The sequence below is a fragment of the Dreissena polymorpha genome, chromosome 8, assembly GCF_020536995.1.
Source record: "Dreissena polymorpha isolate Duluth1 chromosome 8, UMN_Dpol_1.0, whole genome shotgun sequence".
Taxonomy (NCBI): Eukaryota; Metazoa; Mollusca; class Bivalvia; order Myida; family Dreissenidae; genus Dreissena; species Dreissena polymorpha.
Window position 1 is genome coordinate 93508308 of NC_068362.1, and position 16377 is coordinate 93524684.

Here is a 16377-nt window from a genome sequence, read left to right on the forward strand (position 1 = left end):
TTGTTGATATTTTACTAAAACTTTGAGTGTTTAGTTAAACAAATAATAATCGGGCTCTGAAATTAATAGATTAGGACTTTACACAAATAAAAGGTACTGCAAAAATGTAAAACAGTTACAATATGAAACAAAATCACCTGATCAAAAATTCACGTATTCGCAATCAGTTGAAGTGCTGATTTTCGCTTTCAATGTTGACACGGAACAGGCAAAGGTCGTATGGTTCCCCGCTTTCGCTTTACGATCATCACGAGGATTGAAACCAATAAAAATCATTTCTACCAATCAAAAATTTGTTGTGTCGCCTACGTCACGAAACAACGCGCAGTATTTGACAGTTCAAAGAATAGTACTATGAGTTTGTTACGTCACAAGCAAAAATAGCAAGCTCCACTGGTTTGTAACAAACCTTTTTATTTCATCGTCAAACCATATATCAAAGTAAATCAGTTCATGCCAGTCATTATTTGTGTTGACATATGAATTCGTAGTTTCGTTTTTATTTCCAACCAAAACATAGTTTAACTTGTTTTTTTTCTTGTTGGAGGAACGCCAGTTTCGGGAAAGATACTGGACCTCAGCAAATTTTATCGGAAATGTCCGAGGTCCGACGTCTTTCGCATGCGTTGGTACCTATGAAGTTTCATGATCCTAGGCGTAAGCTTTCTTGAGTTATCATCCGGAAACCATTTTACTGGTTCAAGTCACCGTGACCTTTGGCCTAGTGACCTGAAAATCAATAGGGGTCATCTGCAAGTCATAATCAATGTACTTTTGAAGTTTCATGATCCTAGGCGTAAGCGTTCTTTAGTTATCATCCGGAAACCATTTTAATGGTTCAAGTCACCGTGACCTTGACCTTTGACCTAGTGACCTGAAAATCAATAGGGGTCATCTGCGAGTCATGATCAATGTACCTATGAAGTTTCATGATCCTAGGCATAAGCGTTCTTGAGTTATCATCCAGAAATCATTCGGTGGACGGACCGACATGTGCAAAACAATATACCCCCTCTTCTTCGAATGGGGGCATAAAAATATATACTTTTCCATTGGGAATGTGTCCACATATCAGACCCAAATTTGAACAACAACAAGAGATGTGTTTGTCAGAAACACAATGCCCCCTATTGCGCCGCTTTGAAGCCATAAATTTGACCTTTGACCTTGAAGGATGACCTTAACCTTTCACAACTCAAAAATGTGCAGCTCCATGAGATACACATGCATGCCAAATATCAGGTTGCTATCTTCAACATTCAAAAAGTTATGACTGAACTTTAACAAAGGTTTAAGTTTTAGGAAAGAAAAATACAATGATATTTGACCTTTGACCTTGAAGGATGACCTTGACTTTTCACCACTCAAAATGTGCAGCTTCATTAGATACATATACATGCCAAATATCAAGTTGCTATCTTCAATATTAAAAAAGTTATGACCAAACTTTAACGAACGTTAAAGATTTAGGAAAGAAAAATACAATGATATTTGACCTTTGACCTTGAAAGATAACCTTAACCTTGACTTTTCACATCTCAAAATGTGCAGCTCCGTGAGATACACATGCATGCCAAATATGAAGTTGCTATCTTCAATAATGCAAAAGTTATCAAACTTTAACCAAGGTTAAAGTTTTAGGACACACACAATGAATGAATGACAGACAGACAGGCCAAAAAATATACCCACGATCTTTCGATCCGGGGGCATAAAAAGTCCACATAGTTGTCCAAAAAAATCCCAAAACAAAAGTTGCATCAATTTTGTTTGAAAATCACGAAATCTGCAAGTGAACAAATAAAATAATTAGATGCTGTTAACCACAAGCACTTTTAGTTTGAATAAAGCAGTTTAAATGAAGTGTGTTTGATCAATGAGGGAATTTCTGTTTTAATCAATCTTTCCATTCCAAGTTTTTATCTTTTTTACTTTAAAAGAATGTATTGCTGAAAATGAGTCACACTACTGTTTATTTATACACTGTAACTCCAATAAAACACTGACAATGGGATCCAACCCACAAAACAGCAATATATAAAGATCCGCATTATGATAAATTAAGCATAAGATCTGAATTCGTTTATTGCCATATTGCGTTGTCTTTCACAAATACATGAATATAAACCAAACCATATTGATAACTATATACTTATCGCTTTTCTAATGTGCATATATATCTGATAATCCAATATATTACACCTCAGAGATATTGGTCCTTCAGGTTTCAGTCTGTAAAATGCGATAGAGAAACCTAAGAGTATGGACTGTTCGGGTTTACACACCACTAAATGTGCACTGTGTTGAAGCATATTGAACAGCATTGACACTTTTTCAGCTTTAACAAGAGTAAAAAAAAAAAAACTTAATTTAGAATAAAAGACAGGCTTACCTCAATGCCAACCTTTATCCAATGTTTAAAACAATAAAGTCTAAAAGATATTCACTTCCATTTTCTATTCTTCCATCCCTTTATCGAAACTTAGTTTAAACCACACTATTTTATGGTATTCTTATCGAAGTTTACATTTATGCATGATAAACCTGCAATCCGAAATACTTTTTGCATTTGTTCGATGCTTTAAACAAAAAGTTTAATGTTAAGAAACACCTCGTCCAACATGTCCTTAAATTCCAGATAGTTTACATAAAACTTTTGCGTTTCGTCACAGAAATGACGTCACACTATTTACTACGTAATACATTTCAACACTGTATTATGTGAATTGGAAATAAGACATCAAACTGGGAATGGGCATCATTTTGGTGATTTTCTCAAACAAAACTATTCATTTCATGATCTGAATTTATTTTTGTACTATTTAGTATTTGATCTATAGTTCAAGCAATAAGCAATTTACTATGACTTTTTCATTAACAGTGATTTTTTTAAATAATTTTTACTGTATTTTTAAACTGTGTTCATGTGCCGCATGGACACAGTTTCCTTTTATTAGGATTTAAAAAAATCAATAAAAAATCCAGTTTTGTAGTAAAATCAATTTAAATGATGTTATTATATATGCAAGTTTATATTTTAATAAAAATTTGTAAAACTACCGGGTAAATACAACTTGTAAAGCTGCATATTATGCGCTGTTGAAAAAACTCAATTTATGACCAAATTGATGTCTTATTCCAACTTCACATAATACTGTGTTATTTCGTATTATGAAATCAAAGCACTGAAGGCATTTCAAAATGATTTAAGCACTATCTTATGCAATCGTATGATGATGTTTCTATTAAAATTAAATACAAAGAAGTTTGTAAATACAGAATAGGGCTTTATGTTATTCTATTGTATTTTGGCTAAAGGACAAATTGCAGTTGTTTGCTCTTTTCACCTTTGTTAATATTATAGTAACGGGAAATGAAGTTCTACTTTTTAAGGACGCTTATTGAGCAGCCACAAAAATAAAAAAAAATATGCAAGCATTATGGTAACCATCAAATCATGCACATAAAGAATGGGCTTTCAATTTGATTTGATCTCCCCACTCATTCCATCCCGCGAAACCTTTAATTTTCCTAAGCAAGGTACAGTACACTCCACACGTTTTCCCAAAAAAACGTGCTCCCTCAGCAGGGTTTTTTCTGCTGGCAAGTGTTCATGCGGCGTTGGAGAGCGAGGTGAACTCGATAAAACGCTCGGTGTTACGCCGCGTTCGCTAATTACCGCGGCGTGTATTACTTTAGCCTAGTCGGTAAATGCAGACAATTTCCGTTCTTATCAGTGACCGCCGCGCAACGCCACGTTAGCTGTGTGCTACTGGGCATGCCAAAAATAACAAGAGGGCCTGAAAGGCCCAAGGTATCCCCCGCAACATATGCTTTGTTTGAGGATGGGTGCAAATTGGACGGATGAACATAATGATAGATGGACGGACGGAAGACAATAACACAAAACTAAGACAAAGGAAGGTTCTTAAGCCTTCACTCTGGCGCGGATATATATTCATACCAAGTTTCAAAGAAATCCGCCAAAGCGCTTCCAAGATATGGCTCGGAAACAAAAATGCCTATAGTAAAAAGCATTTTTTCAAGATACAAAGGGCCATAAGTCTGTTTTTAACAGATGGTGTACAATGCTATTTGGCGTGCATCATCCTGTTATGCATATATATACTCATACCAAGTTTAAATGAAATCCGCCAAAGCACTTCCAATATATGGCTCCGGACACATAAGTGCCTATAGTAAAAAGCATTTTTTCAAGATACAAAGGACCATAAGTCTGTTTTTAACAGATGGTGTACAATGCCATTTGGCGTGCATCATCCTCTTATGCATATATATACTCATACCAAGTTTCAATGAAATCCGCCAAAGAACTTCCAAGATATGGCTCCGGACACTAAAAAGCATTTTTTCAAGATACAAAGGGCCATAAGTCTGTTTTTAACAGATGGTGTACAATGCCATTCGGCGTGCATCATCCTCTTATGCATATATATACTCATACCAAGTTTAAATGAAATCCACCAAAGAACTTCCAAGATATGGCTCCGGACACAAATGTGCCGGACGGACGGACAACGCCAAAACAATATCCCTCCGCCTCTGGCGGGGGATAAAAACAATGTTATAATAAATTGTTTAAATACTGTAATACATGTATAAAAAAGAAAATTGTATAGAAAATTAATATATGTTTTAATTCACAGGTACGTCTTCAATATGAATTAATACGCCAGGTGATCGTTTAAAGTTTATAAGGATAAATGTTCTGTAAAATTTCCAAATGAGAATAATAATTAGTAATCCGAAACACACTACGATTTTAAAAGTTAACACGACGTTTACAAATGCTTCCAATATACAGTCATCATGTATATTTCCCGACAAAAGCGCGCGAAAATTATGCTGCAATGTACAAGGTCAAGGTATACTCCTGCAAAGCGTGCGTGTATTGATTTTTTTATACAAACTTTGTAGCGCAAAGAACACTTAATTCTGTTGATTTTAATTAAAAGCTTCTTTGGTATTTTTAAACAAAATTATATCGCGAATAAGTTGATATTTCCTCAAAAAAAATTTCAAATCGAGCACGCCGAATCTTTATCGTTACGGTATTTAAGTAGAGTAATTATTTTAACAGTAATTGTACTGTAAACTGATTAAAGAAGACATCTTGGCGGAACTGGATTAAGTGTTTGACGTTATGAAAACACGAATAGCTTGCAGTGCTCCAGCTAGGATTTGAAAAGGGCAGGGGGCTTTTTTGTGAAAAGGGCACTTTCGACGCGCAGTATTTTGTGAAAAGGGCACTTTCCACGCGCAGTATTTTGTGAAAAGGGCACGTTCAAGCGCGCGGTTGTTTCTGGAATGCTTTCTATTGCATGTTCATTTATAGGTTATAAATAATTGTATTAATCCCATTATTATTAAACCATTCAAATATAATCAGGGTCTTCCCCAGGCAATTTAAGCGCCCCTTGCCGGGGCGCTTGAATTTCGAAATCAGAGTCCCCGGGGCGCTTGAAATTTTCCGATCAGTGTATTCTTCAGTAAAAGAAAGTGGAGATTGTCCAAAAAAATCAAGGTTTCCCTATCAGTGTATCAATATTCCCTGTTTTAAAAGAGCACTCGGTACCTACTTTCACAAGTAATCGCCATAAACACCACATGGGGTAATGGATAATCCACTGATAAGAGAATAGCATGACGCGCCTATCGATTATTCTAGCCACATACACGGTCATTTAAATGATGACAAGGATGTATCTGGTAACTTTCCAGTCGTCAAACTGTGAAGTTCATCGTCCAATCGGTTACGCGAATGCTTATGAGGGCGGGGTTAACTATCGACCATTATTTTTGATTGACGTCGGGCATGAAGTAAGAGTTTATCGCAGCTTGATTAGCAAGAAGTTGTACCATTTCAGTAATATAAAACCGGTAATTAGTACAGTACAGAACATTAAAGACGGTTTCGGGCATCATCATCACACCTTTTTACTGTAAACAAGTGTTACCTATGACTCATAATTAATACGTGAAATTAATTGCAAGTGGTAAACAAGTAATTATTATAGCGGTTACAATTATGTGATAACAATTTATTTAATTCCAGTACATGTATATTTCAACATGTCCATTTATAGAACTGATTCACCTCGTTTTTCTGACATTTATTCGACACGTAATGCGCTTTAACAAATTTTCGTTGAATTAATTACGCACACTTGTAAATGTTTCGTCCGATAATCGATAGTTAGAAGACTGATGATGGCAACCGGCCGTGATCCTCGTGGACAACGTGAATTTCATGCATAATTCCGTCAAAACATTTATTTGACTCGTAAAGTGTGTAAACAAATTATCGTTGAATTTATCACGCAACGGTTAATATTTGTTGAAATCTCAAATGGGAATAATTAAATTTGTAATCCGAAACCCATTACCGTAAGTCGATGTTAACGCGTTTTTAATCCGAAACACACTTCCGAATGTAAATGTTACCGCAACGTTAAATATTTTTGCTTCAAATTAGCAGTGCAAATTTATTTTGTGTCGAATCTTTTTCTCAATTAAAAAGAGCGCGAAAATTATGCAGCATGTACAACGTCGCGTCTATTGCATACACATGGCGTGTATTGAGCGTTTTAACAAGCACACAACAGGTCAGGGGATTGACGCATTTTCAGAGGCAATATTTCATGAAATCTATTAAAAGCCACTTAAAAAATGGCAAGGTTTGTGTTAAAGAAATAACTGAAAGCTTTTATCGTAAATATTTACCAGAAAGAGATTGATAAAAACGGAATAAACGGGATTATCGGGTAATAAATAGAAACTTGAAAAATAGTAAGTATACAGTAATAGAGTCGGGTTGAAACGGATGTATTGGGGAATCGTTCGAGTCGGCATTTTACTATCTGTGCGGAAAAGTTTTAAAACAATTAAACAATATAAAAAAATATATTTTTAAATGACTGGGGGATTTTTTTTTAATAGTCATAGCGCACCAAATGACGTCTTTTGACGCTGTTTTTCTTTGAGTTATAACGCACCACAGAACGTGAATTGACACGTTAAATTAAACAAGAAATATCTTTAAAAAAGATATACGGCGTTGATAGTTCAATGAATGAGATCAAGGATAGCGAATGTCTTTTTTTCTGTGCAGTTCTTAGCTGCATCACACGCAGTACGGGATGTTACGCGGAGTTTTCGCGGCTTATTTGACATTATTACGTATTGCTGGTCATAAACCTATAGATACAAAACAGAAAACCAAAAGAAGAATGGAAGTGAAATTAACACATACGAGTCAACCGGCCACACGAGAAGTATCCGTATTTATAGGCGCGTTCTTCGAACAAACCTGTTTTAGTGGTTTGTCGGGCATTGCTATTTGATTCGATTATTAACAGTATCGATAATCATCGCGCTCATGCTTAATACATTGGTCAATATGGTGGAATAATTATTGTTAAATTAATCAAAAATAATATTTATCATTGTATTGTTGAAAACCCATTAAGAATCTACATATTTCTGGTCTAAAGAAAATTCCAGGTCACCTAGTTCACGGATAGCGTATTTATTATATAACTATTATTTTACTGGCCGCGAACTCCGGTGATGACCTGTATATAAACTCTGACATCCATACACTGGCCGCGAATTGACCCGGGTTGAAATGCAATGTATTAAAGTGAGGCCTCGCTTCCACTGCTCTTTATACTTTTACATGTTAACATGTTGACAAGAATATGGAAGTAAGTACTAAATATGAGAACATAGCCTTTAAATATAAACGCGTTGCGCTGGTAATTCTCTGAAAATAAAAGGTGTACGCACAAACTGTATTGATGTCGAGAATTGAGTGTAAAACTGTTCTATCTATTAAGCCTTTTCATTAGGAATAAAATTGTTTCATGCAGTTAAACAGTGTTACAAAGACGCGGATATGTTTCCAATGTTCTGGTGGAATACTCAAATCAGCCAATGGAATAAATGAAGTGTATTCATTCGTACCTAGCCGCGGGAAATTTTATTTGAATTTTATTGGACACTTACAAAGGTCAGGAGAGGTGAAAAGCTGGCTTAATACAGCTTACGCCGAAAAAAAATCCACGTCGGGAGGGGACATCCCTCCCGAACCCACCCCCGGGGCGCCTGAACAAATTCCTGGGGAAGGCACTGATAATGTCTACAATGAGGATTAAACTAATTACAATGTAATAAGAGATTTATGAATTATCATATGTAAAAAAAAAAAAAAAATTGGGGGGGGGGGGGGGGGGCAGGGCGGAGGTTCGGGGGGCAGGGCGGAGGTTCGGGAGGGCAGGGCGCGGCGCCCTTTGATTTAGGCCTAGCTGGAGCACTGGCTTGTCTACTGACCTATTGTGTAGACTGCTGGCTGCAGTGTTTTGACAAAAGGGATTAACATGTCTGCCGATTTGGTCCATAATTACTGGTAAACATTGTTTTGAATGTCGACGCAATTAGAATACAACTGTGAATATTTAATGCAGCTATCAACTCAATAGTTACCACCATCTTTTAACAATCAATGGAATAACCTAACTTCAAAGAGAAAATAAATGCATTAGCTAGCAGAGAATTGACTTTGTTCCGACAATTAAAACCATTCCTTATGCATTCGTTGAACGTGTTTACTTGAGTAAGTTATGCCATGAAAACTTTGGATTAAATTATCAAAATAAAAACAATGTTGCAAACTGTGTTTATATTAATTGGTAAGTATAAGTTAAAAGACGACGTTTTGTTTGTCGTAAATCAACGAGTTTTCTATACAACAACAACTACTTCTACAACCACGTCGGGATCTATCTATCTTGGTTGTTTTTTTTAATTGTAAATATTATACTACATGTACATGTATGTACTTGTAATAAATGTAATTTTATTTGAAAATCAGGAAGTCAAACAAAATTAAATTGATCGTTATCTCGTAAAACGTGGAGTTTCCCCCGCGTTGCCAACGCAGAGGGCCGGCGTGTCGGCTTATCAGTTTTGCCGATCGTTAACCGCCACGTCCAAAATCATGAAAACGCCGCGTCTAGCAGGATTTTCTTAATCTCCCTCCAGGTCAATCACCGTGGAGTATGGAGGGAAATTGGGGAAAACGCGTGGAGTGTACTGTACTTTAATGTATTAAATGACCATTGAACTACAACTTTCTTACAAGGCTCTGAGCATTCAGTTGCCGATTTTGTGATTGACGGCCCTGGTATTACTTCTGTTGCTGTTACATTTTGCTGCGTATCGTCCGAGCCTGTCTGTTCAGGGTTACTCGCGGCAGTAATTTCGGATTATTCTGAGCTTTTCGAAAACATCAATGATATCGTTACACATCCTTTAGCGTCTATTTTTGTGCTTTTTTAATGTAATATTTACTAATGTGCGAAGCCATGATTGAAAATAAGCGTCTACAGATATGGTATAGAATGTGTATTGTGCGGCTCTATATACTCTTGTATAATGCGGAACAGTTCGAACGTCATCGCTGAGAGTAAATGCATCCGGAAAATACACCAAAAAATCTGTGTCACTAAAGGCTTTATTACGACGCGAATGAAGGGAAGTCACTCTTTCGATATAAATTATTTTTACTTTTTACAATTTTGGAAGATTTTATTTTTTGAAATTGGGAACACTGCAATCAAAATTCGATTGGGAACGGGTCCGTTTGCTTTTGGAATGCCTCTGTTTCCAGGAGGCGCAGACAGTGCTGAAAAACCCCTGTTGTGCGACATTTTTTATGAGACACCTGACGCGAGCGTCAGAATAACACTGTAAACGGTGTAGACATACTTTATTCCCCTTCTGAAAAGTAGTATGAAAACATGGATCGATTTAAAAAAAATCCAAATATGGCTAAATTATGTTGTTTCACTGATTGTTTAAAATTTATTTTGAGGGGGAATTTTTAATCTCATTTGGAGGAAAAAACATACATTTTTGATGGGGGAATGCGGCCGAATTTCGGCCATGAATTATACAGATAGAGGGCCCTGACATTAAACCCTTTAATAAAGCCCGTTTGTTGTTTGATTGCTCATTAACAAAATATTCAAAAGTTCATTACCTTAATTTTTATACCAGTCTTTACAAACCCTACGTTTTTCTTCTAGGAAGAACCTTTAATAATTAATTTAATTCAAATATTATCGTTATTAAAGTTTTTTGTTAGTTTCTTCTATTAAACATTAATAGAGCTCGCTTTGAGGCTTTGCCTTATTTCATATTATTTGGTCGATTAGCTAAGATTTATCCGTTGAAAATACAAACATCACATAACGATAAAAATTCACCGTTAAAAGTGTAATATTAAAAAGCACTCAGCCTCGCGAAATCGTGTGATATTAAATCATTCAACGTGATTACAGTTGAAGTTAATAGTTGTAAAAATCAATAATTACGCTTACAAGATTGTGGTCGTACGGATACAAAAACATACAATCCAAGACTTACTGAAAGACGTTGCCTCTTAGACTGTAAGCGTCTGTAAGCATTTAAATCGCGAACACATTGGTTTGTTTACATCAGAAAAATAAACGAACATTTAAATCGGCATGGCGTGAGGTTACACTCCACTGACACTGCAGGTTAAATATGTCCTGTTCTGTTTTGTTCCTATCTGTGTCCCGTCCAATTCTGTCCCTTTGTCGGTATGTCGATGGGCTATTCTGACAATCCGTCCGTCCGTCCGTCCGTTCCTTCGTGCGCTCGTTCGTTCGCCCGCCCGTCCGTCCTTGTCTGTCTGTCTGTGCGTCCGTCCGTCTGTCCGTCAGTCTGTCTGTTTTACGTGCATGCATTTATCCACGTATACCCAGACCGAGGCTAAACAATATTAACAAGGGCATTATATTAGGTTTACAGACTGACGTTTTATCAATGTTCGCATACAGAATAACAACAATGACAATTTCGACTGGTACTACTGAACATAAAGTGGTTTTGTTAAGGCATATCATATGAGGACATTGCCCTTTGATTGTCAGGTATAATGACACGCAAACAAGCGTGTTGTAAATGATAACTTATATACACATTTGCAATTAACCGAAACATGACATGATATAAATCATATAAACAATTATTGTCTAGAGTTTTATTTATTGATAAAAATATTATTAATGTCATTTATAAAAAATAAATAACAAATAAAACACACACATTTAATTGAACGTCAATACAATACAATGTCGATGACAGGTTTCTCAGTTACATTTACCCAACCTAAACGATTCAATCTCTATTTGGTAAGAGAATTGTTGGTCTCCGTGTTCAGGTTCTGGTAAGGCGAACTAGATCAGCACAGGAAAAGAATAAAAAATGTTAAAACGGCGAAAACCGGTAAATGGTGCGTATTGTATGCATATTGACGTCACATTGACATATAAGTCGACGTACAGTTCATGAAAATTAATAACGTGCACTTACATGTACGACCTATAATTTCCTGTAACCGACAAAGTCATAACTGGTGCATTTATTTGCTGCATAATTAATTATACAAGAACTATGAAGTAGATGCCACTTATTTCCTTATTCGGATTCGAACATCAGATTGGAATTTTATGACTTTCTGTCAGTTTGAATCTTTTAACGCCAGTTTTTGTCATGTTTATCGACGCATGTTGTCATAGTTAAAAATAAATTAAACGCGATATCTAAATTTATTTTTCAATTAACAGTTGTTAACTCAAAAGCGCCTTTCTCTCAAATACACTGCCCATTTCATCGTTGCACATGCTCGCGTTTTTTGTTTTACAATACTAACACAAATAAAATTAGTGACTTAAAATCGCACTGAAATGGCAAGATAATCTCTTTATGACGGAGCTAAAACGGCGCGTGTTTAATTTACAAGAATTAATAAATAAAGAACATAATCCTGTACGATAATGAAAAATCTTGTCATTAGCTGTCAAGCTATGCTAACATTAATTAGCATGTTAGAATATTAATTCCCTGTACGTGTTTAACTACATGTATTCTTAACGTAATAAAACGTTAATTACTAGCATGCTTCGTTGCAGCATGCCAGTTCAACTCTCTAATAAAAAAATAATAAAAAAGGAAAATGGGCATAACTCACGCAAACAATGCCCGATTATAAATGCAATGAATCATATATTTAATTTTTTTGTTCTAAATTTCATAAAGCTGTTGTACGTTCTCTTAGAGAGAACTCTCGGTCTTTCGTGTTAGCTTGTCCTTTTAACGGACACACTTGGGCAGCTTTTTACTGAATCAATTTGGCGAAAGATGTGTCGCCACTCTGGATCAGCAGAAGATTTATTGCTTAAATGATGTTTCGCCTTCAACGACCAACCGTGATTTGTCGACTATCTCTAGAATCATCCGTAAGATAGATTGTTTTTTTGCAATTAATCGTCTGTTGATCCAGAGTACATCAACAAAATGTCTTGTCACATAAAAGATTTGGAAGCAACATAGCCTTCTCTTTATGCCTTTAAACACTTACGTTATTTTCTTTACGCCCAGTAGTTATTTTTTATATATAGAAAGTATGAGCTTATCATACAACAATGAGTGGTTTTGCACTGGAAATGCTTAAACATGAATAAAGTGACTATAACTGACAATTATTATAACATAGGTGCTTAGTCATGTATTGGATATAATTGTACAAAGGTACATGTAATGGCACAAAACATGTCTACCTGCGCAAACGATCCTTGAATTTCTGTATAAAACGTGTGAGTCAATATTTGACCGAATACCTAATTTGTGTTTTCTGTTTGTGTATGTATGTATGGACATCTTATGTCCTATAATAGAAACCAACTGAACATGTAATAAAATAAAAACTTACTGGACAAGCACACACAAATTATCATTTACATCACCTTCCACCTCTTTAAATTATTAAATTATGCACTTTTAATGTAAAAGGGCTAAACAATAAAGACAAACGCGTAATAATCGTCAAATGGTTAGACGAAAAAGTATATGCCTATTACAAGGAAGTCACTTGACACATACTTTAGCACAAACCTAAAAAGATGAATGGGACGGAGACATCTATCTAAGTGGACAACATACTAATAAACAAGGCATTGCCTTTCTGATAAAAAATAATATAGGGATCACAGTCGATAACTTTAACGAAATAATAATTGGCAGACAAGCAAGTATAGATATCAAAATACACGAAACACAATAAACATTAATCAACGTTAACGGCCCTAAAATTGATGATTCCAATTTTTACGAAACATTACAATCCTTTATAATTAATAACCAAGATAAAAACATTATAGTCGGTGGTGATTTCAATACTGTCCTTAACCCATTAATAGATAAAAAAAAATAGGGAAACCTTTATACTAATCCTAAAAATAGAAACATTTTAAACAACATAATTGAAAACTACAATATGATAGACATCTGGTGTACGGTATATCCAAACGAAAGCAAATTCACCTGGCACTCACACACGAAACCGACAATATTCTGTAGATAAGACTTTTTTTTAATATCTGAGTCACTTTGCAACATTATTGACACATGTAGCATAAAACCAGGATTTATGACCGACCACTCTCTAGTTGAACTTAAACTACACAATATACAACCTGAAAGAGGCCCAGGATACTTTAAAATAAACAACAGCATCTTATTAGATACACAACATCAAACGCAAATAAAACAAGAAATATTCAACACAGTTCAAAATAATAAAGATGCGAACCCAAACACCTTATGAAAAGTAGTTAAAGTAAATATACGTAACACAACAATTAGATACACATTATTCAAACATAAAGAAACACACAAACAGACTGAAACTATCAAAATCATTGAAACACTTGAAAAAACAATTACATGAAGCAAACACAAACGATACCAAAGCCATTGAAAAATAAAATAACATTTAAAAAAAAAACAAGTATTAGAAGGAATTTATCATACACATCTAAATGGAATAATACTACGGGCACGTGCACAGCATGTTGAACCCAATGAAAAAAATACAAAATACTTCGCAAACATAGAAAAACGTAGAAGTGAACAAAAAACTGTGCACAAATTAGTAGTCAATGGCGAAGATATAACAAATGGAACTCAAATACTAGAAGAACAACGCTTATTTTTTCGAAACCCTCTATAAACGAAAACATGTTGAAAATAACACCCTTTTAAAAAATACACATCACGCATTAAATCAAGAGGAAAAACTACTGTGCGACGGATTACTAAATGAATATGAATGTGGATTAGCACTAAAAGAAACGCAAAATAACAAAAGTCCAGGATCTGATGGCATCACAATCGAATTTTATAAAATATTCTGGAATGATATTAAAACACATTTAATTAATTCACAAAACTATTCATTTAACCACGGAAACTTAACTACGTTGCAAAAACAAGGCATAATATCACTCATTCCAAAACCTGGAAAATACTTAAAATCCTTATCAAACTGGCGCCCGATTAGTTTACTGAGCAAGGATTATAAAATTGCAACTAAAAGTATCAAACAGAATTTAAAAAAAATATTTCCATCAATCATTTCAAGATCTCAATCTGGTTTTATTAAAGGGATCTTTTCACGCTTTGGTAAATTGACAAAATTCAAAAAAGTTGTTTCAGATTCGTAAGTTTTCGTTTTAGTTATGATATTTGTGAGGAAACAGTAATACTGAACATTAACCATGCTCTAATATAGCCATTATATGCATCTTTTGACGATTTTAAAACCTAAAAATTATAAAGCGTTGCAACGCGAAACGATTGAATAATTTAGAGAGTTCTGTTTTTGTCGTTAAATTTTGTGAAACTACGAAGATTGCTTATATAAGGTATAAAATACGTCAAGAATGTGTACTCGGCGGAATAGCTCAGTAGGTTAAAGCGTTTTTACTTCAGGACTCTGGCAGGACTCCAGGGGTCACTGGTTCGAAACCTGCTCCGGGCAATGTTCTTTTCCTTTTTTTATTTTTTTTCTTGATTTTTTACTGGAGCTTTTACGATCCAATGTTTACATTTATCAATATAAAGCATTTAATGAATAAGTTAAAAAAATGCCAAAATCTGTGAAAAGGCCCCTTTAAAGGACGTTACATTGGTGAACACGTACGTCTGATACAAGAATGCATTAATTATTTCAACAAACCAAACAATTCTGGCCTCATTTTCTTTGCAGACTGCGAAAAGGCTTTCGATTCACTAGACCATTCGTTTATCTTCTCTTTCTTAGAAAATATGAACTTCGGTGAAAGACATATTAAATGGGTCAAACTATTTTATACCGATATTAACAGTATAATAATAAGCAATGGCTTGTTTCAAACAGTCTTAACATCGAACGAGGGATATGTTAAGGATATCCACTTTCATCCTCGCTATTTATTATATGCATCGAGTACCGTTCACACTATATCCAATAAAATAAACATATAAAGGGAATATCGCTAGAACCTGACGAAGAAATTAAACAGTCCCTATTTGCTGACGATGCAACTTATTTCTTAAATGACAGTAGTGACTCATTCAATAATCTTATAGAATCGCTAACCCTTTATGGAATGACATCGGGCCTTAAACTAAACAAAAGTAAATGCACTGTGCTACGAGTAGGTACATTTAAACAAAGTAATATTCATCTTAAAAAAGAAATGAAATTCAACTGGACATCAGATGAAGCAACAACGTTAGGAATAACCTTTACAAACAATGAAAATGAAACAATTCTAAACAAGAGATGTGTTTGTCAGAAACACAAGCCCCCTATTGTGCCGTTTTGAAGCTATAAATTTGACCTTTGACCTTTAAGGATGACCTTGACCTTTCACCACTCAAAATGTGCAACTTTATGAGATACACATGCATGCCAAATATCAAGTTGCTATCTTCAATAATGCAAAAGTTATTGCAAAACTTTAACCTAGGTTAAAGTTTTGGGACACACACAATGAATGAACGAATGACAGGCAGACAGGCCAAAAACAATATGCCCCCGATCTTTCGATCCGGGGGCATAAAAACATATTGCCTAAATTACCAAAAATAAAAAATTGTTTAAAATCATGGCAGCATCGTAAACTTACACTAATCGGAAAAAACACCGTGTTGAAAACGTTTGCACTTCCTAAATTTATTTATACACTAACACTTCTCCCAAACCCACCAAATGATATTATTGAATATATAAAATCAGAAATATTTAATTTCATATGGGACGGTAAACCTGATAAAATAAAGCGAACTCAATTAATTCAATCAGTAGAATATGGAGGTATCAGACTAACGGATATAGATTCATTCCTGAATGCAATCAAATGCAGTTGGGTTAAAATATATTAAGATAAAGCCAATACGAGTAAATGGAAATTATTCTACCAGAAGATTCTTAAAACATATGGT

General features: G+C 34.9%; 1 protein-coding gene across 3 annotated transcripts in view; it reads right to left on the bottom strand.

The window, feature by feature from the left end:
• Positions 1–10567, bottom strand: part of LOC127842884 (probable tRNA(His) guanylyltransferase) — a 56531-nt gene extending 45964 nt beyond the window's left edge. The window contains exon 1 of one of the 3 annotated variants that reach the window (XM_052372654.1): positions 10450–10567. Coding sequence is in view for 1 of the 3 variants with exons in the window: in XM_052372659.1 (XP_052228619.1) it covers positions 10450–10490 (41 nt within the window). In the remaining 2 variants the exon portion in view is untranslated. Of the gene's footprint in view, positions 1–2392; positions 2412–10449 lie in introns of those variants that run through there. The other 2 variants (XM_052372659.1, XM_052372656.1) reach the window with 2 other exon arrangements.
• Between the last annotated feature and the right edge of the window lie 5810 nt (positions 10568–16377).